The sequence below is a fragment of the Mauremys reevesii genome, linkage group 1, assembly GCF_016161935.1.
Source record: "Mauremys reevesii isolate NIE-2019 linkage group 1, ASM1616193v1, whole genome shotgun sequence".
Lineage (NCBI taxonomy): Eukaryota > Metazoa > Chordata > Testudines > Geoemydidae > Mauremys > Mauremys reevesii.
Window position 1 is genome coordinate 47,548,165 of NC_052623.1, and position 15,705 is coordinate 47,563,869.

General features: G+C 41.7%; 1 protein-coding gene across 4 annotated transcripts in view; it reads right to left on the minus strand.

Moving 5' to 3' along the window:
* The window catches only part of LOC120387781 (mitochondrial intermediate peptidase), a 114,479-nt gene extending 98,774 nt beyond the window's left edge, over positions 1 to 15,705 (minus strand). The window contains exons 1-4 of one of the 4 annotated variants that reach the window (XM_039508933.1): positions 15,520 to 15,705; positions 11,154 to 11,327; positions 4,285 to 4,373; positions 1,149 to 1,235 (exon numbers count right to left, since the gene is read on the minus strand). In XM_039508933.1, the coding sequence (XP_039364867.1) occupies positions 1,149 to 1,235; positions 4,285 to 4,373; positions 11,154 to 11,327; positions 15,520 to 15,690 (521 nt within the window). In that variant the 5' untranslated portion in view covers positions 15,691 to 15,705. Of the gene's footprint in view, positions 1 to 1,148; positions 1,236 to 4,284; positions 4,374 to 11,153; positions 11,328 to 13,617; positions 13,637 to 14,482; positions 14,543 to 15,110; positions 15,350 to 15,519 lie in introns of those variants that run through there. The other 3 variants (XM_039508936.1, XM_039508942.1, XM_039508944.1) reach the window with 3 other exon arrangements.

Below are 15,705 nucleotides of genomic sequence, written 5' to 3' on the forward strand. Positions count from 1 at the left end.
ACAGTAAAACCCCATTAAAAACTCTCTCATTTCACAGCAATCAGATTTTAGTGTGCTACATTTTAATGACTATATTTTGATTTAAGATAGAAAATAATTACTTATTATATAATCTTTTATAACTATTTTTTTCTGTGCACTTTCAGTAGTTTTATTCCTTTGTTTATTCAGTGAAACTAGATGTTTTTCCTTGTAAACATTTTGGTGATCTGCACTGAACAATGTCTTTTAACAAGCTTATTACATTAATTTGTGTAAACTATAAAACATCAATTTAATTTAACTTATTTAATTTATTTTGACTGATGAGGAAAAAAGCCCTTAAGCCTAGAACATTTGATTGTTTGGGGGGGAAAGTAGGATAGTTATCCTTACTGTGTGAGAGAAAGAATAATATGTCAGGCAGAAATGAATAAGCAGCAGTAAAAATGGTGCTTTATAACAACAATAAAGTGAATGTTAAAAATTCTGACGTTAATTTGACCCTACAGACCCTGCACAACTGTCATTAATAAATATGCTTGATTTTATTTGAAACCCCAATAATAAGAAAATAAACAGAAAGCTAACCACACATAGGCATATTTTTCCAGTGTGCTCCAGATACAATTTACATATTAAAAAAAAAATAATGTCAGAGACTTCTAGATGAATGAACATGCACTTATTTTAATTTGTACGACTCTAAATACATTCCACTCCCTATTTTCCTTCTTAAATTTATACCTTAGTACTGTTTACATTGTTAGATGTATATCATAGCAGAATAATAGAATTTGGTTGAGTTGATTTTGTTATGGGAAACTTAACTTTTGCATTTCCTCATTTTCTAAAGATCTAAACTGGGCAACCTTAACATAGCGCGCACGCGCGCACACACACACACACACACACACTCTCTCTCTCTCTCTTCCCCCCCCCCCCCATAATAACTGAACTTCCTGACTACTGTACAGTTAAATTCTCAGTGGTTAATAAAAGTTGCATAAAAATGTAGTCTCAGATTTTCTTGCCCATTGTGTTTTGCAGTTCTTTTACAAAAGGGTGCTGAACTGTCCATCAATTTAACAATACAGAAATATTTCCAAGCATTTTGGAGAATAATTTATAGCGTATTAACTTCTAAAATGTTAAACATTAACAAGTACCTGGTTTCTGGATCTAGGGAATCCATAACCTCTTTATTTGCCAGCAACTGTTTCAAACTTTGGCACAGCTCGATATTTGTATTTAACCTAAAGAGATAAAGATGAAAGCAATCATGTATCAGAAATAGTTACTGGCATTACTAGTTCAAAGGCAGAGCTTAATCTTTTCTGACATACACTATTAGAAATCAAGGGCGAAGTTTTCAAAATGTTTTCAAGTTGTAACTGTGCTCAGAAACTACTGTACAATACAAGGATACAAGTTATACATTCTAGCATTTATGACTATGCAGGTGGGTACTTATTTTCAACAGGCAAATATTTTTGCATGACATATTGAGGCAAGGAGGACAAAGTCTAAGGATAGTGGCTTATTTTAAGCATTCAATAGAAAAATGTTGTTTCTGACAGAGGGCATAATCTATGCAGCAGTTCTCAAACTGTGGATCAGGACTCCAAAGTGGGTTGCAACCCCACTTTAATGGGATCGCCAGGGCTGGCTTAGACTTGCTGGGGTCCGGGGCCAAAGCCCAACCCCCACCACCCAGGGCCGAAGCCCAAGCCTCAGGACTTTAGCCCTGGGCAGCAGGGCTCAGGTTATAGGCCTCCTGTCTGGGGCTGAAGCCCTTGGTCTTCGGCTTTGGCACCCCCAAGGCACCAGAGCTCGAGTGGACTCAGGCTTCAGTCCCACCTCCTGGGGTCGTGTAGTAATTTTTGTTGTCAGAAGGGGGTCACGATGCAATGAAGTTTGGGAACCCCTGATCTAAAGTTTAGAATGTGTTAATTTGTGCTTTCCTCTTCTCTAAAAGTTTGCTTCAATCCAAACTGACATTTAAAAACAGACAATCCACAGCAAGGTAAGCCTTACTGAGCAACCCCCCTCTGTAGGTCTTGAAAAATCCACTTGCAGGTGCGAAGATTTCCCAAACAAGTGCACAGGCTCAAGCCATTAGTTTCTATTGAATTTAATCTTACAATTATTATTTTTCTAGCCTTGATGGTGTGAAGCCTATCAAGTACACACACTGATGCAGTGGTATCCTCCTTAGACTGCAGAAAGCTCCACTGCCTCTGCTAGCCATAGCTTTGTTAGACACTAGCAGAGAAAACTTATGACGACTCTGGTCAGTTTTTCTACTGCTATTTGGAACCCTGTAAGCAGCAGTGGAGCTCTTAAGAATCATGTCAAGTTCATACTGCTACTTGGTAAAGCATTCACATAGGAGGACCACCCAAAAAAATGGAGGCTGGGCTTGAAACAGGGAGCTCCCAAATAGGAACACATCCCAGGGATACCATTCCTGCAGAAATCTCAACACCCACCCCTTTCCTAGCATCCAGGAACAGGGGACTGGACTTAATTCACCCAAAAACCCCACCCAGAGCTAGTTTATTCACCGAAAAATGCAATTTGGGGTCAACCAAAACTATTCACAAATTTGTGGTGAGTTTGCCAAATGGTTTTAAGCTAACAAAATAATCTAAACGTTTCAGTAATGTCAAAATAAAAAACTTTTCATTTCAACCTCAAAGTGTTTGTTTCAATTTTCAGACAGGCATTTTTGACAAAAGAAAAGGAAAGGAAGGAAAATGGCTTTAGGAGGTGGTGGAGCTGGTACCTGTCAGATAAGCTTTAGCCTAGTCGTTAGGACACTCACCTGAAATGTGGGAGGCCCAAATACAGCATCTGCTTTGATGACTATTTATGAAAAGTGGAACAGCTCATAGTGATATGGCATACTGCTGCAATGGGGGAAACCTAAGTTCAAAGTCCTCTCCACATCATGCAGAGGGAGGAACTGAACCTGGGTCTCCCACTAGGCTAGAGTTCATGAGAGAGGGCTATCACCATCTTAGAATCATAGACTATCAGGGTTGGAAGGGACCTCAGGAGGTCGTCTAGTCCAACCCCCTACTCAAAGCAGGACCAATCCCCAGGCAGATTTTTGCACCAGATCTCTAAATGGCCCCCTCAAGGATTAAACTCACAATCCTGGGTTTAGCAGGCCAATGATCAAACCACTGAGCTATCCCTCCCCCTCTTCCTCCCCTCACTGCTGTTTTGTGAATCTAGTCCTCCTTTCCTTTGCTTTAGTCAAAATGCCTGAAGACCTAAACTAAATTTTTCAGGCCAAACTGAAATGTTTCATTTTGACTTTAAATTTTCTCAACTTTTTGATTCGCCAGAAATTTTCAAAAAATGTTTCCTGTTCAACCTGAAACAAAATTATTTTCCTTAACTGCCAGTGATCTGAAACATCCATTATTCACTCAGCTTGACTGGACTTCTTACCAAGATATTGCCCGTACAAGTTGCTGGTGGAAATGACTCTCCATCTTTTGTAACTACCTCTGGCAAGTAGGGAGTAATATGGCTAGTTTGAAAGGCCTCTGGTAAAAAATTTTAAGCCCAGACAACCTTGTCTACATTTTACACTCTGATAGCAAATTATATATACCCATCTGCCTTCATCATAACGCAAGCAACTCTTTAAACTGATTCCCACTATACTCAAAATCTGATTCAAATACTAATCTAAGAACATATATTTTATCAAATGAGATTTTTTTTTGGTGATGTTTCAGCCAGAATGGACTTTCTCAAGGTTAGTAAATTAGACAGCACAGCACTTCAATGTTGATATCTGACTGGATACAGCTTCAAATTGTAAGTCTATATTCTGAACCTCAATGGAAGATTTTCCTCCCTTTTTTCACATTCCCTCTTACACAATCAGAATCCAAGTGGTCAGTATGCCAGACAAAGAGGTATTGTGTGCCTTTAGATTTGCCATCCCTAAATTATACAGACTTCAGAGCCAAAAAATTAACTGCCAGAAACTTCAGAAAATTTAGTTCCAAGGCTTTGATGAGTTCCAGTGGCACAGACCTTCACAGTGAATTACGCAATGAAACAGTGTTCCAGATGCAACCTGAAACTAAAACAGAATGACCTTATACCAGACACTGTAAGGATAAATCTTTAAATAACATTTTAAAAGAAGTTGCTCTCTGTTCCACATATAAAAACCTCCAGATACATGATAACAATAAGCAAAAGAATTATCTCTTGGATAACGCAGAATCTTTCAGACATGAAAGCCAATATTACAGAAACATAATGAACAAAACATACTTCTCTACCATGGTACCAATGTTTCTGCAGGCTTCTTCAGCAGCCTCTCTGAACGCAAAGTCAGGATGGGCAATTTTCACAAAGTCAGCCTGACATAGTAGAAAAAGAAGAGAAGGGGTGGTGATGGGAAAAGATTGTCCATAATTTGAAACCTTACATGCAAGTTAGTTTTTAGAGAAGAGTTGGAATTTACATGGCACAGATTTGTAAACATGTTTAAACTTCCTAAATAAATAGTTTTTTAAAAAAAGTTGGCAATTCCACTCAGTTTAACACACACGTACTTCCACTGTTACAGCAATCTCTTTTTACTGAGCACTTCCACATAAATTTGTCTTCTCAGAAATAGCATCTGTTAAGAATGTGTCAACATTTATTAATTGCTATAGTATAAATTTCACTCCAAAGAAAATATTTTCCCTTAGGTTTTTTTAATTATTATTTTCAGTTAGGTACGTACCTTAGAAAAAGGTTCTTTCCCTTGCAAGAAACATTCATTAAAAAAAAACAAAAAAAACCAGTGCCTTTGAATCTTACTGCTTAGAAAACTTTCTATTTCTTACTAAACTCAATTCCAGAAAAATAAACATGCTTTTTTGTATTGTTTTTCAAAATTTACTACAGACCGTCTACTTCTAAGAAACATGTTTTAAGAAATCTTAAATATTGCTGCTATAAATAATACACACTTGCTTGAAAAAGTTTTCTGTACTTAGTTTATAACTTTATGCTAAAGTTTTAATCTTTCATCAAAATTTGATGAAAACCCATTAGAGACTACATCTTTCAAAAGGTCTCTCCACCATTTGTAGAGAAATAGACAAATGCCAGCATACTACTGGAAAAAGTGTCTCATAAGATTAAAGGATCAACAGAAACTTTCAGTAAAATAGGGACTCCTGTCTTGAGCAATGTGATAGATTTCCTTCATGCTCACTAAAGCCTCAATCCTGCAAACACCCAAATGTTTAACTTCACTCACTTGAAAAGTCCCACTGAAATCAATGGCATAGCTCATATAAGTACATTTAAGCATGTGTGTCTTTGTAGGACCAGGGCTCAAAGGCCCAATGTTGCAAATTGTTATCCACACAAATAGTACTTCTACAGCCAACGAGACTACCACATAAATAAGAACTACACACTAAGACAGGGGTCAGCAACCTCTGGCATGTGACTCGCCAGGGTAAGCACCTTGGAGGACCGGGCCAGTTTGTTTACCTGCTGCGTTGGCAGGTTCGGCCGACTGTGGCTCCGACTGGCCAGTTTGCCGACCCAGGCCAATGGGGGCGGCGGGAAGCGGTGTGGGCCGAGAGATGTGCTGGCCACGGCTTCCCGCAACCCCCATTGGCCTGGGATGGCGAACCACGGCCAGTGGGAGCCGCGGTCGGCCGAACCTGCCGACGCGGCAGGTAAACAAACTGGCCTGGTCCGCCAAGGTGCTTACCCTGGCGAGCCGCGTGCCAGAGGCTGCTGACCCCTGCACTAGGAGTTTACAGGATTTGGCTTACACTTGTGAATTCCCTGCTGGCCCATGCCCAGCTCAATGGTGACGTGAGGACACAAACCTAACAGTGCCAGCAATGAGGCATGTTTTACTTCTCTTACCATGTATGACCTTGTGGCCTGCTTTTTGTCCCAATTATTTTTAAAATGGAAAAAATAAGCCTAAGACGTTTCAAGCTTTCAAATGTACTAACATTTTTCAGATACTGCAAGAGATACTCATCTTGGTTTTAGGCTAAGCTGTTTTCATATGATTATGCTAAATATTTACCACATTGCATTGCTTTTCATGGTAAATGTCATCACACTCAGATTTTTAAATATTTTTATATACACAAGAATAGACTGCAGACTGCTATACTTACCACTTTTGAAAAATTATTTTATTCTGTTAAAGGTTATTTAAAATATATGAAACTCCTTTCAGACGAAAAACTGAAATTGAATGTGGTTTACTGTGTAATACAGCATACATTTATCATCATTCTGAAAACACATAATTTTTACTTTAAGTGTTTGGAGTCATTTTATGGGTCAAATTTTCCAAAGGCACTCCAACTTCACCTCCTAATTTGCTCGCCTAAAATATGCATCTATATTTTGTGCACTTTTTTCTAGGGCTGTCAAGCAATTAAAAAGATTTATTGTGATTAATCGTGCTCTTAAACAATAAAAGATTACCATTTATATAAATATTTTGGATGTTTTTCGCATTTTCAAATATATTGATTTCAATTACAACACAATACGAAGTGTACAGTGCTCACTTTATATTTATTATAAATACTGGCACTGTAAAAATAAAATAGTATTTTTCAATTCACTTAATACAAATACGGTAGGGCAATCTCTTTATCATGAAAGTTGAACCTACAAATGTAGAATTATGTACAAAAATAACTGCATTCAAAAATAAAACAATGTAAAACTTTAGAGACTGCAAGTCCACTCAGTCCTACTTCTTGTTCAGCCAACTGCGCAGACAAACAAGTTTGCTTACAGTTGCAGGAGAAAATGCTGCCTGCTTCTTGTTTACAATGTCACCTGAAACTGAGAACAGCCATTTACATGCCACTCTTGCAGCCAGTGTTTCAAGGTATTTACGTGCCAGATACGTTCAAAAAAGAACTAGATAAATTCACGGAGGATAGGTCCATCAATGACTATTAGCCAGGCTGGGCAGGGATGGTGTCCCTAGCCTCTGTTTGCCAGAAGCTGGGAATGGGCAACAGGGGATGGATCACTTGATGATTACCTGTCCTGTTCATTCCCTATGGGGAACCTGGGATTGGCCACTGTCGAAAGACAGGATACCGGGCTAGATGGACCTTTGGTCTGACCCAGTATGGCCGTTCTTATGTTAAAGAGTCATATGTCCCTTCATGCTTCAACTGCCATCCCAGAGGACATGTGTCCATGCTGATGACAAGTTCTGCTTGATTATCATCCAAAGCAGTGCAGACCAACGTATGTTCATTTTCACCATCTGAGTCAGATGCCACCAGCAGAGGGCTGATTTTCTTTTTTGGTGGTTTGGGTTCTATAGTTTCCGCATCAGGGTGCTGCTCTTTTAAGACTTCTGAAAGCCTATTCCACACCCCATTCCCCTCAGATTTTGGAAGACACTTCAGATTCTTAAATCTTGAGTCAAGTGCTGTAGCTATCTTTAGAAATCTTACATTGGTAACTTCTTTGCGTTTTGTCAAAGTGAAAATGTTCTTAAAATGAACATGTGCTGGTTCATCATCCAAGACTGCTATAACATGAAATATACGGCAGAATGTGGGTAAAACACAGAGCAGGAGACATACAATTTTCCCCCAAGGTATACAGTCACAAATGTAATTAACACATTTTTTTAATGAGCATCATCAGCACGGAAGGATGTCCTCTGGAATGGTGGCCAAAGCATGAAGGGGCATACAAATGTTTAGCATATCTGGCATGTAAATACCTTTCAATGTCAGCTACAAAAGTGCCATGCCAACATCTGTTCTGTCAGGTGACACTGTAAATAAGAAATGGGCAGCATTATCTCCCGTCAACGTAAACAAACTTGTTTCTCTAAGCGATTGGCTGAACAAGTAGGACTGAGTGGACTTTTAGGCTCTAAAGTCTTACAGTGTTTTGTTTTTAAGTGCAGTTATATAAACAATAAAAAATAAAAAATCTACATTTGTAAGTTACACTTTCATGCTAGAGATTGCCCTCCAGTACTTGTATGAGGTGAACTGAAAAATACTATTTCTTTTGTTTATCATTTTTACAGTGTAAATATTTGTAATAAAAATAATATAAACTGAGCACTGTACACTTTTTATTCTGTGTTGCAACTGAAATCCATATATTTGAAAATGTAGAAAGACATCCAAAATGTTTAATAAATTTCAATTGGTATTCTATTGTTTAACTCTGCAATTTAACTGTGATTAATGACAATTAATTTTTTTTAATTACTCGCATGAGTTAACTGTGATTAATTGACAGCCCTACTTTTTTTACCTATGTATAATTTCCCCCATTTTGGTGATAACAGTATTGTGTGCACCAGTCAAGCAGCTAAGCAACTAACTATTCAACTTCCAAATACAGCATAGCTTTGGTGAGCACAAGAGTGTAGGCAGGGTAAAAGCACGCAAAAATTAAGACACATCTGCTGATGTACAAGTTTGGAGGCATCTTCTGAACATGTGGATCTACTTCCAGGATGGCTTGGGAAAGTATCAGAACACAGGTAATTTAATACATGCTCTTTTTATTCAGTATAACTACCTCTTGTCACTAATATTCATAATCTAGAGATACTACTGAGGCCTCAGCTGTGTCTGGATGTACAAATAGCAGCAAAGGCCAGGTGCATTTTTCTCCCTATCTGTACTTGACAAGAAGTTTCCTCTCAAACTCAGACTTCACCATAATTATCCATGCCTTTTTCACCTCCAGATTGGGTTACTACATTGCACTCTGGTTGGAGCAATACTTCATGCCACGTGGAAATTTCATGTAGTGCAGAATTAGCTATATACTTGGTAAGCTGTACATCCCACATACAATGTATTACACCTGTGCACAGAAACTGGAACTCAGTGCAGTCTATTTCGAGGTGTAATTCAAACTACTGGTTTTGCTATATCAAGCCCTTTATGGCTTGTATGCCATTTATCTGAGACACCACCTTTCTACTTGTTAACATCTGGGCTAGGACAATGTATTCTCTTGCTGAGGGTCCTCAACTCTACAATTATCTTCCCCCTTTCACCTGATAAATGTGTTGACTTTAAGGGTTGTTTCTGTGTTTAAGCAGGCATTTCCTAATGGGGTGGGTGGACTGGAGAGGGCCGTAGAGACAGATTCTGCTTCCATGGATGTCATTGTTAAAACACTCCTTGGTTTTAGTGTGAGCAAACATCAGTCTCTAGATTCTGTAGGACCTGGGGGGGGGGGGGGGTTGAAGGAGTCTCTTACTGGAATGACTGATATAAATCAAAATTAACATAATCACTGGGATACAATATATATTTTTAGATTTTGTTTATGCCCCTAAGATCATACAGTATAACCTGAAAAAATACCACTAATGCAGCAATCAATCATGTGCTACCATAAAAGGCTCAAATAGTAATGAAGTAAACATTTATTATATGTATTAATAACATTCCACGAAGTTTCTTTGCAGGAGACTTTACACTCAGTAAATTCAACTCATAAGGCGAATTTTTAAAAAAAATTACTACCATAAGAAAAGTAAAATTAAACCTCATAAAACCAATATATCCTTCAATTACAAGGAATTGTCATGGTCATAACTTCATCATGAACAACCCACTTTGAGAGTATGGTGATTTTTACACATCAGTAAGTTTACATATTGAAGCACAACATGGTGAATTAAGAAGAGCTTCAGATCCTCAACTCTCCATGTTTCATTGGATTTAAAACAGATCATTAATATTATTTGAACTTGGATTTTGTGTTAAATAATATATTGCTTGTAGCCATAACAAATGAGGATGCAATCGTATAAGATCTCATGGCATAAGCAGTGTCAGGCTTAATAAGTAATACGATGGCAGACCTCTAACAAAACCCCAGGCTGCTACAGGAAGCGGTGTTCATGTTACAATATCTAGCAATCTTCCCTCTAAGCCAGAACTGAAACTTTCCAGCATCATGTTACTAGGTAAGTTCATGGAAGATAGATCCATCAATGGCTATTGGCCAAGATGGGAAGGGACGGTGTCCCTAGCCTCTGTTTGCCAGAAGCTGGGAACGGGAGACAGGGGATGGATCACTTGATGATTGCCTGTTCCGTTCATTCCCTCTGGGGCACCTGGCATTGGCCATGGTTAGAAGACAGGATACTGGGCTAGATGGATCTTTGGTCTGACCCAGTATGACTGTTCTTATGTTCTTATTGCAGGTGCTGTTCTTTGTATGAAATACAAAACAGAGATCCCGACTGTTTCCGGGAATTAACGATCCCATGACTCTTTTCACAAGAGTGACAGCTATAATAAATGTGATTACATAATTTTGTTAAGGGGATGACACTATCTAAATTGATTTAGTTGGATAAAGTTAGGTCTACACTACAAGAGTTAGGTCAGCTTAACTACGCTGCTCAAGGCTGTGAAAAATTTCACCTCCTGTGCAATGTAATTACGCTGACCTAAGCTCTGATGTAGACACCATTAGGCTGACAGAAAAATTTGTCCGTTGACCTAGCTACCACCTCTTGGAGAGGTGGATTTATTACTTATTTATTGTGCCACTGTAGCATAAATACTACTAAAGCAATGGAAGGGATTCTTCCATCACTCTAGTGGTATTTACGCTACAGTGGCACAGCTGTAGCATTTCTTATGTAGACATACCCTAAGAGATTCATCATTTCCTGGCTATAAACTGAGTGTTGTTGGCACAATGAAAAGGCCATCTATGCTATAGCCTAGGGTTGTCTTTATATTTCAGATTGGTCTGATTCCCAGCTGTACACACTTCGTAACTGTAAGTCTTGCAAAAGGCAAGAATGTTAATAAAATACTGGTCTGATTTTACTGTTATTTTTCTTGTCATTGATATATTATTTTTAAATCTCACTTAAAGTTCACTGTACAGTTACAAATCACATCAAATATAACTTCTGAAACTACCTGTAATTTAAGGAAAGACTGTGTAACAGATTACAATTTCCCACTAAGGAGGGTCTTTTTAATTTTCTATCCCAATATAGGAAGTCGCAATGTTGATACAGTACCTTTTATAGCAGAAGAGTTTACAAAACAAAAGTCTGAGCTAAGCTAGAAATATCCAAATAAAAAGCAAATTTACAAGAGAATATCAAACTTAACAATAAATCTTACCAAGTCTGCTACTCTGCACAATGCATCTGAAAGCTGATCAAAGATCATTACTATCTGTGGCCCAGGAGGTGTAGTACATGCTTTCTGGACTAGCTGTTCTGTTTCTTGTAATGCTTTTTCTTGTGCTTCTTGAAAACCTTCTGGAGAACTCAATTCTGGAACACCAAATAGACCCTAAAATACCAAGTACAGATTCAACATACAGTGCAAATACACTAGAATAAATAAACAAGAATATCTCATTTTTAATCTCTCAGTTTCAGATCTACACCAAACTGACAAAAATCAGAATAAAACATTTCTTTTATTTACAATATAATACTGTCTACTATAGAAACCCTTGCTAAAACTTGGACATTTCCATTAATCAGCAAACAAATTATTTTTGTGATAACTGTCAAGAAAGTTACTTTGTTCTGTAATGTTCAGAAAGGGGGTTTTGATATAAAAGAATTTCAAATAACTTCTTTTTTTTAGAGATCTGGGTGCCACAAATTTTGGAAGAGCTACTTTTATGCTTTAAAGCAAACTTTTAGTGGCCTGAAAATATAGCACTCATATCATGAGGTTTATGTTACAGACCTGAGGTAAAATTTTCAAAACTGTCTAAGTGACTTAAGAGTCCTATTTCAGGCACTTAGGCCCAAATCCTCTTAGATACTAAATACCCTTGCAGTTCTGGGCCTCAGGAGCCTAAGCTTCCTTGAAAGCACCTAATCATTCTGAAAATGGGATTTAGGCTCTTAAGTCACTTAGGCATTTTTGAAAATTTTACGCCTGATCTCAGCAGCTTCAACTGCCTGACTTGGAACTTCAGGGCAGGAACCCTTTTGCATTGGTACAGTGGGTAGCACGTTGTGGGCACTACTGGAAACAAGTAAGTAATACAAAAATAATGAAAAACAATGTTACTGGTATCTGGTCTGCCAGTTTCTTAATTTCAGGTAATTCTGCGTTATATCTCATTCCTGGAAAATCTACCACAGGACTTTCTCTAAAAATAATAAAATAATAATAATAATAATGAATAACTCATCAAAAAGAAGAAAATCAACAGGCCTGGTGGCAACACTCCACAGATAAACATTTGCTTGTGGTAGTCAATATATCAGTTAACAAACAAACAAACAAAAAAAAACTTGCACACAAAAGGGTGAAACAGCAGACAAAACTAAGCTGTTTCATCTCCACAATATCAGACATTTCAAAATAATCTTCACAAACTTTCAGTCTGAAATGTTCCTATGTGAATTATGATATGATCACAGAACAGTTTTAATTCAGAAGAACTGATTGCTTTTTCCTGCATTGAACTGCAATATAAATTAGGAAAAATAATTCTTACTGTGTAAGATCAGTGGTGGGCAACCTGCAGCCCACACCGCTTCCCATAGCTCCCATTGGCAGGAAACGGTGAATTGCGGCCACGCAAATGTAAACAAACTGTCTGGCGGCCCACCAGTGGATTACCCTGACGGGCTGCACACGGCCCGCAGGCTGCCCACCACTGGTGTAGATCCTAAAGACTGTTCCAGTACACAGGACCAAAATTTTCATAACTGGGTTCATAAAATGTTATGTTCCTGAATTCATATTTAAGCATGCAAGTAGAAGCAGCCTGATTTTCAAAGGGTTGAGCACCTAATATGGATTTAGAACCCTCACTTTAGACCAGGGCGGGCAAAATTTTTGGCCTGAGGGCCGCATCTGGTTTCCAAAATTGGCCTCCCCAAACAGCCAGGCGTGGCCCGGCCCCACCCCCTATCCAACCCCTCCTGCTTTTCGTCCCGACGGCCCCCACAGGACTCCTGCCCCAACCAACTCCCCCATTCCCTGTCCCCTGACAGCCCCCGGACTCCCCGCTGCCCCATCCAACCCCCACTCCTTCCTGACTCCCCCTCACCCCTGCCCCCATTCAACACCCCTGTTCCCCGCCCTGACGGCCCTGACCCCTATTCACACCCCCACCTCCTGACCACCACCCCCTCTGAACTCCCCTGCCCTCTATCCAACCCCACCTGCTCCCTGCCCCCTTACTGTGCTGCCCCAGGAGCTTGCAGTCCCGCCCCCCCAGAGCATTACAAGGGGGCGAGCTGAGGCTGCAGGGAAGGGAGAAGGGCCAGGGGCTAGCCTCCTGGGACAGGAGCTCAGGGGCCAGGCAGGAGGGTCCTGTGGGCCATAGTTTGCCCACCTCTGCTTTAGACATTCAGGTATGAACATTTCGGCCAGAGTGGATCCCCTCTTACCACCATTTCTTCATCTCTTTGGAGGAGAGGATGTTTCAGACACACAGTTTAAAAAGAAATTAAATGACACTCAGGGACAAATTTTAAAACTGGCTGACTAAGCTGTATGTGTAATCTGAGCTTTTGCCCTTCAGTTAGGCACAAATTCTCTGTGTAGGAAGCAACTGAACAGGGTGGAGAGTAATTGAACAGGAAGAGCCCCGGAACAAAAGGTTTACCTGAGAATACAACAGGAGAGTATTTCTTGCCTTGCTTCAATACAGAAGTTACTGGTGACATGGCACAGAATCATCTCAATAATTTTGCCAGCTGGGTCATAAATTGTTTCCAATGAATTTTTTTTATTAATTTATTGGTGAAACTCACTCCCCTGCAGAACATCAGATCAAAATCTACACACCACTCACTCCCCACCTCCTAAATCCTCAAAATACAGATTACATGTCACTACACAAGGATATTTCCTCAAAGGAAACAGCTATCTTAGTTCTGGTCTACACTACAGACCTATATTGATATAATTACATTGTTCAGAAGTGTGAAAAATCCACACCCTGAGCAACAGTTATACCAACCTAACCCCAGCTGTGGGCAGGAGGCCTTCTCTTGCAGACATAGCTACCGCCTCTTGGGGAGGCGGGTTAACTAAGGGCTTGTCTACACTACCACTTAAATCAATGTAATTTACATTGCTTAGGGGTGTGAAAAAGCCACCCGAGTGACACGTGTTATATCTACCTAAGCGCTGTCCACACTGGCGCTATCTCGGTGGGAGACGCTTTCCCGCCAACATAGCTTCTGCCTCTTGTTGAGATGGTGTAATATGCCGATGGGAGAGTGCTCTCCCATCAGCATAGCTCGTCTTCACCAGATGCGGTACAGCTGCACAGATGTCCTAGCACAATAGTGTAGACTAGCCCTAAGGGACAGCAGAGCTCTCTCCTGTGGTTGTCATAGGCTGTCTTCATTAAAGTACTATAGTGGTGCAGCCGCATCAGTACAACATTTTAAGTGCAGACTTGCCATTAAAAGAGAGTGAGTGTGAAGTGGTAAGTAACTTGTAAATTTAGGGCTAGATGATACCTTTAAAATACAGTCCAGTAGAAAGGTGTAGTACTTTAATGGCATGATCACCCTTCAACCTTCCCAGGGTGCAGGCTGCCTGCTGCCTGTCTGGGGAAGTTCACAGGAGCAATCCTGGACCCTTGCTGGGCGAGATTCTGTGGGCCCTACCTACTGCAGAAAGTCGGATTTGATTATCATAATGGTCCCTTCTGGCCTTAAAAATCTATTAATCAAAAAGCCCTCCCCTAGGCTCCTGCACGAGGGACTGAGCGCACCCCATGGACACCCTCATCTGCAATAACAGTGTGTGACCCCAAGGGTTGCAGCGCCCTGCCCTGAGCTGAAATGCGGGGTCCACGGGAGCCCCCGGCTCTCGCTGCGCTGCAGGGAGCCTCCCCCCCCCCCAGCGGAACAGATCCGGATCCTGGCGCCAACATGCCACGGACGCAGATCTGGCGTGCGGGGGGCGCCCCCAGGTCCCAGCAGGGGCTCAGGGGGAGGCGCGATCCCAGGGAACCGGGGGCCGCTATGCGCGCAGCTGCGCACCCAAGAGGCGACCGATCGCAGCGCGCCTCCCATCCTCCGCCGGGCTCAGGCTGGGGGGTCCCTGGCCACCTCCACGAGGGGGCGGGCCCCGCCCGCTCACCGTGCTCTGGCCCGTCAGCCGGCTGCGCTGCTGCTTGGCATCGAAGGCGGCTCCCACCGGGGACCAGCTGGTGCTGACCCGCCTCCTGCCGCCGCCCCGTGCCCAGCCCCGCGCCGCGAGGCGCAGGGCTGCCGGCAGCGCCCGCCTGCACCCGGACAGCATGGCGGGAGCCCGGGCCGAGCTCGCGGGCAGCACCCGCCGAGAGTCACCTCCCAGTTCCGGCTGCTGCTGAGGGCCGCGACCCCGGCACGTCCCTCCCAGCGTGAGGAGGAGCCGGCGGGGCGGGGCGGGGCCTGAGCCGCGGCGGGGCGCGCAGTGCGGGCCCGGGGGTACAGCCGGGGCTTGGCGGGGCCCGCCCCTGGGACCAGCACATCGCGGTGTGTGTTTTAGTGATTCCTCCCCTGCTCACCGCGTCTATGAAGAATAACCCGGCCTCTGCCCTGGGGCTGGCACACGAATTCCCCGGCAGCCTTTGCCTAAGGCTCTGGTGTGTAGCGCATGTAAGGCCACTGGCGGGTGGGTGGTGCTCCTGGCTGGAAAGCGGCACCATGAGGAACTCTAGTCTGAGCAAGAGAGACATCCTAGCTGTGATCCC